Source organism: Onychostoma macrolepis, chromosome 04 (genome assembly GCF_012432095.1).
Source record: "Onychostoma macrolepis isolate SWU-2019 chromosome 04, ASM1243209v1, whole genome shotgun sequence".
Lineage (NCBI taxonomy): Eukaryota > Metazoa > Chordata > Actinopteri > Cypriniformes > Cyprinidae > Onychostoma > Onychostoma macrolepis.
Genome location: NC_081158.1, coordinates 12,336,267 through 12,348,657, shown reverse-complemented (window position 1 = coordinate 12,348,657; position 12,391 = coordinate 12,336,267). Strand labels below are relative to the sequence as shown.

General features: G+C 37.4%; 1 protein-coding gene across 2 annotated transcripts; it reads left to right on the top strand.

Moving 5' to 3' along the window:
• Positions 1-734: 734 nt before the first annotated feature.
• LOC131539396 (gastrula zinc finger protein XlCGF8.2DB-like) lies at positions 735-9,793 on the top strand. 2 transcript variants are annotated; one of them, XM_058773969.1, is made up of 3 exons: positions 735-885; positions 2,501-2,656; positions 7,194-9,793. In XM_058773969.1, exons 1-3 carry the CDS (start codon positions 735-737, stop codon positions 8,063-8,065), a joined length of 1,179 nt encoding a protein of 392 aa, XP_058629952.1. In that variant the 3' UTR covers positions 8,066-9,793. The 2 variants fall into 2 exon arrangements, with proteins under 2 accessions (XP_058629952.1, XP_058629953.1); XM_058773970.1 differs by having other exon boundaries at positions 829-885; positions 2,420-2,656.
• Positions 9,794-12,391: the final 2,598 nt, after the last annotated feature.

Genomic DNA, 12,391 nt, shown 5'->3' with positions numbered 1-12,391 from the left:
CGTTGTCACCTCCAGATTGGACTCATCATAACTTCTTGCAAGGATGACAAATTCTTTGTCGGTTTTTCTGTTGTTTGATTCATCGCACAATGCTAGATGAATCAATGCTAGATCCACTCCAGTTCACACATAATAAAGACAGAGGCTGTGCTCACCCTGCTTAATACACAAACACCTTATGCACCCTAAACAATATGCCTGAGTTTTATTTGTGAAATTCAGTAAAGACACATATTCTCCTGAAAAGGCTCATTGATCTCAATATAAATATGGGTTGAGTTCTCTGGATCAGAAACTTTTCTTTCCTGATGCGCACTGAGGGTCTGTGTCAGAGGAGATGAGCTCACTGTGAGTACTGTCCACAAGACTGTTTCTCTCCACTGTTCTCTTTTCACCAGTGAGTTTACGATCGAGGAGAAACACCTCAGACTGTTGAAGTATGCTGAGGTTTTAGCTGGCCTCCTAGAGAAAACACAACTTTTAGGCAAAGATAAAAATGCATTTAGGATGTTCTTCATCCCAAAGACATTCACTTTTTAAATTTTTTTTTTACCTTTTGTATGTATAGACCGTTTTCACATTTTCTGGGGCTCTCGGAAGTGAAAATCATCATAGTTGTGTAAACTTCTGTAGTAATGTATGGAAACTGCAACAAATATATTTGTGTGTTCTCATTTGACCCAATAGCAAAAGAAAAAAATCCATTTCAATGACTTTCCAAAAGAGGGGAATGAATGAATATATACGATGCTAATTGTGGAAATGCGTTATCATACGCATATAATAAACCTCATTGTGTAAACGGGACTTTTATTTTGGTTTGGCGATGTGACGTCACAAAGCTGCGCCGCGCTCCTGCATTTGTTGTGATTCGGCTGAAGAAAGGTTTGTGGTTTTTAAATCAGTTCAAACAGCTTTACATTGTTTTACAAGCTACGTAAAATAAATTCATAAATCATAAATATAACGGTGTATTACTAGCGTTATTTTTGTGAGTAAAACGTGTCCTCATTAATAACAGAAAAGGTGCGTCTCATTTCTCTCCCTACATCGTGAATAAGTACATCGTTCAAGTGCGGGAAAGAAGTGATGAGAGAAACTAATCCGAACAGAATCATTTGTAAAATGATTCAGTGATTCGAATCAGCGCGCGCTGTCGATAAACGGGATCAACAAACACGGTAACACTTTACAATAAGGGTGCACAAATATGCATTAATTCATGCTTAACTAATGCACAGATAATCACCAGTTAATAACTCATGAAAAACTAAACCATTTATTAAAGATTACTACATTAGCAACAAATAAACATTAAGTAATAAATAAATTGTTATTAGTTAAATGTGTCGATGTATTAGTTCCCTAACAACATATTATATTAACTAATGCTGCAAATTCATATGTTGATTACCACAGTGCTCAAAGCTATGTACACAATGTAATAGGGAATTAATACATTATGACACATTTAACTAATAACAATTTATTACTTAATCTATGAATCATATAGAATGTTAATTTGTTGCTGATGCAGTAATTATAATAATAAATTATTACTAAAAAATGGTTTAGTTCTTATGTATTAACTCATGATTATCTGTACATTAGTTAAACATGAATTGATGCATATTAGTGCCACCGTATTGTAAAGTGTTACCACAAACACAAACGGTGTAATAACAACTTTTACAAACCAGGTTTCATTAAAGTGGAATCTATTTAATATGTAAAAAACATTAATAATAATAATACCAAATATAAATCATAAATACCTACTATTACCTATATATTTTAATCAAATCATTTAAGTCCATTAATGCTGCCTTCACGTGCTATCGGAAATTTCCTATTTCCCACTTATGAAGTTGTGTTTTAATGTCGCAAAGAATAAAATGTAGCATCTCATTGGTTGACAATCATATAAACATTCACCGCTCTATACATGCAGTTTGCTGACAATTCTGGTATTTCTGTCAATATGCTTATTTCACTGCTTATAAAACATACAATATGCTTTGCGTGATCGTTCATATCTAGCCTATAAATACACTACTTTAGCGACAAGACAAAGGGATGTAGTTGTTGTGAGAACAGCAATGATTGTCACCTCCACCATGTTTAAAGTTCATGACCCACCCAGCTCGGAAACTCTGGTATCAAAATTATTTCCGAATTTCCCAGTAGTAAATACGACTTGAGAGGCCGTTCACGTCCAATTTCCGATTAGGAAACTCGTATTTACGATAATTCCGAAAGTACGTGAAGGCAGCATAACTGTCAGTCAGACTGACTCCCTTACCGGTGCGCTGACTACTGAACTAGGGGTCTGATTGAGACGCACCATAGATATAGTTTACTTTTATTTTAGAGAATAATTTACTTTCTGTTAATTATTTTCTTCTTAAACATGACAAAGTGTCCACACGCAGAGAAAAACTCCTGCTGAAGCAACTGAGATTCACGTGACACACTGTTATAATGATGGTGTTTATTAAAGATGAGAGTGAAGACATGAAGATTGAAGAAGCATTCAGAGTCAAACATGAAGATACTGAGGAACAAACAAAGATGGCGTTTATTAAAGAGGAGAGTGAAGACATGAGGATTGAAGAAACATTCAGAGTCAAACATGAAGATCCTGAGGAACAAACAGGTTGGTTTTCATTCTCAAAGCTGAACTCACTCATTTGATCGTTAAAAAATGTTCAGCTCTACAGAAATGAATGATATTTATGAAGAGGGTCATATGAGTGTGATGTGGGCTGATTTTTTGGTAAATGTAAGGGCACGAGCAGCTGTATTTTGAATTGGCTGTAAGCAATTAAGGGCTGCGTTAGGTAGGCCATATAACAAGGAGTTACAATAGTCCAGGCATGAAGTTATAAAAGCATGAATAACAGTTTCAGCATCCTTGAAATTTAGTGATTGTCGTAAATGGACAATATTGCGAAGTTGGTAAAAACAATACTTGACGAATTGATATGGGGTTCAAAGTATAGAGCAGAATCAAATAGTACACCAAGATTATGTTCAGTAGGGGAAGAATGTACTGTAACTCGATATTAGAAAAGTCAAGATGAGAGGAGAGGGCCAACTATAGCCCTATTCGGACGGGACTAGTTTTCTAAACTACGTTTGAGTTTCGATTCTTATCACCTGACGTCTGCGATTTTCATGTACAAATTCGGACGGGACTAACATCTCTGTGTTTATTACAGAGGTGGGAGGGTCTGTTTGGTACATCTGTACGTTTCAAAGGTCACGCGCTGTTTGCGTGCATTGTGTGTCATTCGGATTGATTACCATTAGTATAACAGTTTTACTACAAATACCATGGTGAAGCTATATGGCTAGTATACCAAAACCATGTTAATGTGTGGTTGCTTTAGTTTTACTTTAGTTATTTATTTGTAGTAAACCCGTGTTTAATTTTCATAAAGGTGCATATGTAATTAAAACATTATGTAATTGAGTGCAGAAATGAACGCGAGTAATTTTAGATGACGCAGATATTACAATAGCCAGTCTGAATGGTTTACGTGATCCGACTCTTGATTTTATTATTGTTTTTAATTTATTTACTTATTTTTTCCTTGCCGGGAGGCAAATATATAAAACTTGAGCACGGTAAGAGCGTCTACGGTGATTCACGTTGGCCAAAACACAAAGGAAATCGCGTTGTGAAAAAAAATCTCACCGGCAATCACAGACATCGCATTCGGACGGGATTAGTTTTCTCAGAGGATCACTGAGTTTGCTGAAAAACAGTAGGTAATTTGCTCTGGAATTATTACAGAGGTTGTGTGAGAAAAACACAGACATGGCAGATTCGGACGGGATTAGAATCACCAAGTACGTCTGTGAAACACACATTTCTCTAACTAGTCCGAATAGGGCTTAACAGAATCTCTGTTTTTTCAGTATTCAATTTTTCCTCAGCATAACTGTGGAAATTTATACCATGGTACTTGATGATCTGACCCAGAGTAAGCATGTTGATTAAGTACAGAAGTGAACCAAGAACAGATCCTTGAGGCACTCCACAGGAAGAAGTGACAGAACGAGACTTGTTATCAATGCTAATAAACTGTTGCCTGTCTGAGAGATATGTGCTTAGCCACTGCAGGACAGTTCCTGTAATGCCGGCCGCAGACAAACGAGACTGGAGTATAGAATGGGAAACGGTATCAAAAGCTGTGCTCAGGTCCAAGAGGACTAGAAGACTGACAACTCCAGTTTCTCCAGAAAGGAGAAGGTCATTCACTACTCTTAGAAGCGCAGCCTCTGTACTGTGGAGAGGATGAAATCCAGACTGAAATGGTTCATTCAAATTACATTTATCCAAATGAGACTGTAGTTGTGTGTTAACCACTTTTTCTAAGACATTATAAAAAAGGGAAGGCTGGAGATTGGTCTAAAATTACCTAGGACAGTTACTAAACGTGTCATCGTTTTCAAATAACACCGTTTGCACAGTCCACACTAAAACGTGAAAACGCAGTTTTCAAATTTATCTACTTTGGAGAGCATTTTCAAAAAGCTCAGTTTTCCTTGACAAAAATGTTATCTCAGTGTGGACGGAAGGTTTCAAACAAAAGCAAATTAGTGTGGACCAGGCCTAAAAGATAGAATGGGAAATGACCTTCTGGTGGCAACTTAATTCTCATTGGTTTGAACTACCATGATGTTTTGTTCTTTTCTAAAATATTTTATTTTTATTTTTTAATTTATCTTCAAATTTCATGTGTATATTCCCAAATTACATAAGTACTTTAGTTTTCTTAATAAATAATATTTGTTTTCATATCAAAACAACAGAATTTAAATTACATCTATATAACAAAGCACATGAGTGTGAATCACACTATCCTCCTTTGATGTCATACTGTAGGTGGCTGACACACTACAACAGTGGCGCCCTGGTCCTGGTCCTGGTCCTGGAGATCTGTCTACTTGCAGAGTTCAGTTCCAACTCTGCTTCAGCACACCTGCCTTTAATTATCAAGTGCTCCTAGAGATGTTAATTAGCTGGCTAAGCCGTGTTTGATCAGGGCTGGAACTGAACTTTGCAGGAAGGTAGATCTTCAGGAACAGGGTTGGGCACCACTGCACTATAAGATATGACAGCTGTCTGTCTCGACTGCACTTACTTCACTCTTGCCTAAATTCCAGGCAAAGCTAGGAGACTCTCAAACAAGTCCAATCAGTCCAATGTTGACAGCGTCATTGATTTTAGTTGACCTGTATCGTATTTAGTACCACATATGGAAATGAATTTAGAATACATGTATTCAGCAGGGGCTATTTGCACTAAGTTTAAATGAATCTGATGTATTGAGGTGAATGTGTGGCTGTCAGTCACCGCACCAGTGTGAATGTTTACTGTACTTCGCAATCACAGATTCTAGCCTGTGTCTTGGAATATATGACCCAAACAAGAATTTTCCCCCGTATATTGCCATCTGAACAAGTAACAAGTCTGCCACGTTTGCGAAAAAAGGAAGAAAGCATTACCATAAATCGTGCTATCAATGATTTAATCTAATGATCAGTTAGTTCATATCACATCAAACCATGCAAAGTATTATTATTGTTATACTTTATTCTCAAATTAATAATGTTAACAACATCAGCATTGCGTGACTGAGTATAGTGTGTTTTAGCGTGTAGATTTAAATTTCTGTACAGTCTAATATCTAATTGTCATACCATTCGAATTTCATATTAAGAAATTCTTTTAACCCAAAAAGCAAATTATTTTCCCTTCGAACTGGTTTTCTTTAAAAAACAAATCTTGTGTAATCCCAGGCTATCTGTAATCAGAAGCACATTTAAAACTGAAATATAATTTAATTTCATTCACGTGTTTCATAAACACATAATCCTTTCTGGATTACAATCCGCCATCAAACATTTCATTATTCTAGCTGCTGTGAGAAAAGGCTATAAACGATCCGTCACCTGCAGGATCCTCACATGCGATAGCATACTAGCCGGCAAAACTTCTTTATGTTTACAGATGAGACATAATGATGAAGTGCCATGCTCGAATTTCCCGCGAAAACCTCCACATTATTATAAGCTAACCGTTGTGAATCGGGCTAAAGTAAGGCGATAGTTTTGAACACTGGTTGGTTATGTACTTGCTCAGATATTGATTTTGGATCATTTTTAACCAAAAGAAGTTACGGACTGCAGCTTTAATATATTACATTATTAGCAGTACCACTGCTCCCTATACACAGAGTACGCAGTTTGCGTAGGGCACCAACTCCCAGGGGGGCACCATCCCAGTTGCTCAAAAAAAACATGGCACCATTCCCACATTCGTGCCCGCTCGCACCTCATGTTTGCAGCTGAATGCAAATGATCATAATTGATGGATAACTATGCCCAAGAAAAGACATCAGCAATCCGGCGCCAAGAAAAGAAGGCTGAAAACGAAGCCCATTACCTTTCAGGTAACGTTAGGCTACATTCATAATCCTGTGAACCACCACCAACACATCTAATATTCTCTCCGAGTTTCCATGTTCCCTTACGAAAGTTATCCATGGTTTTAACACTAATAAAAAAAAATCATGGTTCTTGTAGCCATGGTGACCCGCAAATTAAACATGGTTTTGTTACTTTTTATTAGGTTCCCTGAGGTGTAATTATAATATTATTAAAGTTTTTTTGGATGAAAAACATTCAAAATGAAGTAATTTATGACCTTTTCCACCCTGTTTATCATTCTCTGACTAACAGTTGGTTTTGGGGTGTTTCAAGAGGTCAGTGTAACCGCCCACTTTTATGATTGGCTAACATCATTGCCCCCTTTAATAAAACCTTACAAGGAATTAATGTGTGATGCATTTTTCATCTGATGGTGGGGGCAGGGGGTTGTCCCCTTTTCCTTTTTCCTCTCCCTCTAAATTTGTTGCATTTTATCCTATAGGAGACATAATGGTATACTGAGATCAGTCTAAATCTAATGACTGAGTTTAGGAAATCTAGATAATGTAGTTTTTTTAATTCATTGTATAATGGCCAACTTAAACTCTGTAGGACACCGGCTGACCAGGATCTGGTTTGGACACCCTGGTGTAGAATCTAGCATACATGCATTTCATATCTACATGTTTTGATGTTGATTGCTTTGAGCCATTAAACTGGGGTTAACTTATATGTTTGTTTTTCCACCTTAGACCTGATGGCACTGAAAGAGGAGAGGGACGTACTGAATGAAATTGAGGAGAAAGATCAGTATGAGAATCAAAATGGAAACCTTGACGTCCACAGCCTTTTTACCTGCCAACAGTGTGGAAACAGTTTCACTTGTAAAGGAAGCCTTAACACGCACATGAGAATTCACACTGGAGAGAAGCCTTACACATGCAATCAGTGTGGAAAGAGTTTCAGTTTTCATGGAAACCTTACAGTCCACATGAGAGTTCACACCGGAGAGAAGCCTTACACATGCAATCAGTGTGGAAAAAGTTTCAATCAACAAGGAAGCCTTAACACGCACATGAGAGTTCACACTGGAGAGAAGCCTTACACATGCAATCAGTGTGGAAAGAGTTTCAATCAAAAAGGAAACCTTGACATCCACAGGCAAATTCACAACACGGACAGCCTTTTTACCTGCCAACAGTGTGGAAACCGTTTCACTCATAAAGGAAGCCTTAACAGGCACATGGCAATTCACACTGGAGAGAAGCCTTACACATGCAATCAGTGTGGAAAGAGTTTCAGTCATCCTGGAAACCTTAAAATCCACATGAATATTCACACTGGAGAAAAATCTTTCACCTGCAAACAGTGTGGAAAATGTTTTAACAAAAAAGGAAACCTTAATTACCACATTAAAGTTCACACTGGAAAGAAGCCCTTCATCTGCCATCTGTGTAGAACATTTTTCAAGCGAGAACGAAACCTTAAAGTTCACATGAAAATTCACACTGGAGAGAAGACTTTCACATGCCTTCAGTGTGGAAAGAGTTTCAATCAAAAACGATACCTTGAAGCCCACATGAGAAGAATTCACACTGGAGAGAAGTTTCAACTGAAAAGGTAACCTTAGGTACCACATGAAGATTTACTCAAGAGGGACCTGTTTAAATGTCATCAGTGTGGAATGAGTTTTACAGACAAGAAAAACCTAGGAATCATTCAGGTGCATCAGAGAGAAGCCTGTCATGTGCATTCACTGTGTAAAGACTTCCAGAAAGAAAGCAAATCTTGAGTTTCACATAAGCTGGATGATGGCATACCATCTTCTGTAGAGCTGCTTTACAGCTGAATCGCATCTTGCAATATTGACATTGGTACCTAACTGAATTCAGTCAACACTGAACTGTTTCTAATTGAATAACTACATTGCTGTCTTTTGTAGAACTGTTTACAGCTGAATTTATGTCATTTCAAACTTAAACCTGCTTTACAGCAGAATCTGAATTTTCCTGTTAATCTCTTAAGTGTTTTGACACAGTCTGTATTATAAGGAGAATTATTCATGAGAGGGAATTATCAGAGGTGGGACCAAGTCATTGTTTTGCAAGTCACAAGTAAATCTCTCACAAGTAAGTCTTTGCATTCAAATCTCGAGTCAAGACAGAAAAGTCTCGAGTCAAGTCCAAGTTGAGTTGCAAGTCCTCAACTTTAAGCTTCAAGTCCACGATCACACCGATTTTAAATGTATGACATGGAGGCAAAGAACCACCACGAAGTGCATTTAAAATCCTTTAATGCGCGGCTAGCCGTTGATTATCCCGCTGATTTCATAGTCATTTGCCAAGTTATAGACAAGTTAAAACTATGATTGCTCTTTGCAGCGCAATATTTGACCAGAAGGGTAAAAATTTTCGTCAGTTACAGCTTGTTAGCGCTAGCATTCTGCCCGCTTCAAATCAGACACAGAGATGAAATAAGATGCAGTGCGGTAAGATCCAAATGTCATGCCAGTTGCGCAATCCAAGGCTAATGACATGAAGTTGGTCTGGACGAGGATAAGAAAAATGACCCAGCCTGCTGCCACTGCATTCTTTATTTCACAGGCGATTTTATGTACAACTCTGCACACGGTTGATTTCGGGATAGAAAAGGTCCGCGCTGTGACTCTGTAAGGGGCCGTTCACATATCGCGTCTTTTGCACTCTCAAGTTCGTTATTTCAAATGTAGACGTGCAGCAGACGTGCTCATAATGGAAGCGACGCGCTCATTTTTTCCAGGCGCGTCCACACCGCATCGAGATAAAAACATTTAAACTTTTCAGAATGCCGCAAGTGCACCACGGGTCATGTGACAAGAACCAAACAATCAGCTTCATCCTTTCCCATAACAACATTGAAAGCTCAGCCAAGATGAAGGAACAGCTGATCATAGCTGTACAGGGATAGGCATTTTTAAATAAATTTAGTAGCAGAGCTACTGCAAGTGATTTTTAGTGTTGGAAATCCATTAATCCTTTGCTGAAACTTCTGCGTCTTAAGATGCACCGCATGACCGTCGCATGTAAATCTGTGATAGAAATCACGAACTACAGACTTTCTTGGATTGGTTTCCCCCACCCAAGACACAGACCAGACTGAAATTCCTTTTTTCACAGAACATGTCCTTATGTTCTACACAGAACTACGCAGACACTGTCTTTTCCATATGCACCTAAAATCATCTTAAAAGGACTTATGAGCAACTAATGATTTCTATGCATAACTCCATATTATGTATGTAGCCCACACATTTGACTATCATGTTTTAATCACATATTGTGTATGTCTTTTTAATAAATATTGAATAGCTTAAGTGTTCATTTTCATGTTTGGTATGTATGAGTTTGGAAAATCATGCTTGAAACGCTTCTTTCAATTAATTCTTTGTCAAATGTATCATATTCTGGTTATAGAAATCATGTCCCAAATTATATTCTACAAGAGCAGGGAAATTCGGACCATGTGACTGATACATGATTTATGATGAGGAGGAGAAACGGAACATAGCTAAGATAATATCTAATTGGTCAACACACCAGTTGGGAGGTGTCCAAAAGCCGAGTTTAAAAACTCAGGACACCATCAAATCTCTCTTCTAACTTTTTAGCCATGCTTTTTGTCATCACTTTCTGCGTTCTTTGAGCGCCATTCCAGCGTGCTTCGGCCTGCCTGCCAGCTGAGATGAGAAGAAAAACCACCAAGTCTTGTTACATCATTTTTTTCTTTTACTTTAGTTTCTTTTCTTTCCATTGAGTTTCGTGTTCAAAAGTTAAGTTTGCCACAAAGTCCAGCTCCGACTGCACCCGCTTCAAACTTCAACTAGCAATGGACTCTGAAACCATTCGTCAGCCAATATCCAACCATTGGCTTCCCAAGACTTCACTAGGAACGACCGCTGAACTGTCAGCCTATCAGCAACCTCGGGAAACCCCCTTTCTACAAAGAGGACAAAGGGAATCCCTTAACACAAAGGCAATGCAAGCAAGTAACCTCCACATTTTTGCTGAGCTGGTGCATTTAATATAAATTTTAGTCTCATGGAGAAACTCAATGCGAGGGTTAATTAAGTGATTGTTGCTTGTTCAGGTCTATGCAATAGCACATATTGTTGTAAACTTGGGGGTGGGGGTGGGGGTGGGGGGTGTTGAACCCTTCTGGTATCAACTTGCTACCAGCAAAGCCTATTTATGTACTTGTTTTAGAACTTTTGTCGAGTTGTTAATAAATGACGATTACAAGGTTTACATGGGCTCTCGGAAGAGAAAGTCATCATAGTTGTGTAAACTTCTGTATTAATGAATGGAAACTGCAACAAATACAGTGCCCTCCACTAATATTGGCACCCTTGATAAATATGAGCAAAGGCGGCCGTGAAAATTAATCTGCATTGTATATCCTTTTGATCTTTCATTAAAACAATTCACAAAATTCTAACCTATCATTGAAGTAAAACAATTGAAAGTGGGGAGAAAATCTCATGATGAAATAAATGTTTTTCTCCAATGCATGTTGGCCACAATTATTGGCACCTCTAGAAATTCTTATGAGTAAAATATCTCTTAAGTATATTCCCATTCATATTTACATTTTTTAGCACTGGGAGCATGAAACTGTCCAGCAATGACTTCCTGTTCCACAGGATTATAAATATGAGGAACACAAAGGCCAGATTTCTTCAATCATCCATCACAAGGAGTAAAACCTAAGAATATATTTCTGATGTGCAGAACAAGATTGTTGAGCTTCACAAAACAGAAAGTGGCTGTAAGAAAAGAGTTAAAGCATTGAAAATTCCCATTTCCACCATCAGGGTAATAATTAAGAGGTTCCAATCAACTAAAGATGTTACAAATCTGCCTGGAAGAGGACATGAATGAATGAATGAATGAATGAAGTTGGGGTCAGAAAGCCCATAAAGATCAAAAGGATGAACAATGCAGATTAATTTTCACAGCCGCCTTTGCTCATATTTACCAAGGGTGCCAATATTAGTGGAGGGCACTGTATATGTTTGTGTTCTCATTTGACCCAATAGCAAAATAAAAAAAATAGATGAAACTGTTTCAATGAAAAAAAACAAAATTATATATATATATATATATGATGCTAACTGTAGAAATGCGTTATCATAAACATATAATAGACCTTATTGTGTAAACGGGACTTTTATTTTGGTCTGGTGTTGTGACGTCACAAAGCTGCGCCGCGCTCCTGCATTTGCTGAGATTTGGCTGAAGAAAGGTTTGTGGTTTTTCAATCAGTTCAAACTATTATATCACTTTGTTTTACAAACGACCTAAAATAAATTAATCAATCTTAAATATAACGTTGTAATACTTTATTTAGCGTTATCTTTGAGAGTAAAGCATATTCTCATTAATAACAGAAAAGGTGCGTCTCATTTCTCTCCGTATATCGTGAATAAGTACATCGTTCAAGTGCGGGAAAGAAGAGAGAAACTGAGAATCCGAATCATCTGGACAGAATCATTCGTAAAATGATTCAGTGATTCGAATCAGCGCGCGCTGGCGATAAAAGAGAACAACAAACACGGTAACACTTTACAATATAGGTGCACAAATATGCATAATTCATGCTTAACTAATGCACAGATAATCACTCATAACTCATGAAAAACTAAACCATTTATTAGTGATTACTACATCAGCAACTAATAAACATTCTATATGAATCATAAGTAATAAATAAATTGTTATTAGTTAAACGTGTCAATACATTAGTTCCCCTAATAACATATTATATTAGCTAATGAGTAAATTCTTATGTTAATTAGCGATACCACAGTGGTCAAAGCTATATACATCAACTTCCAGTTGTCTGCTTTAATTAATCATTAGCTGATTTGCAAAGGTATTATGTTATGATTTTACTTTTTGAGGCACAGAACTAT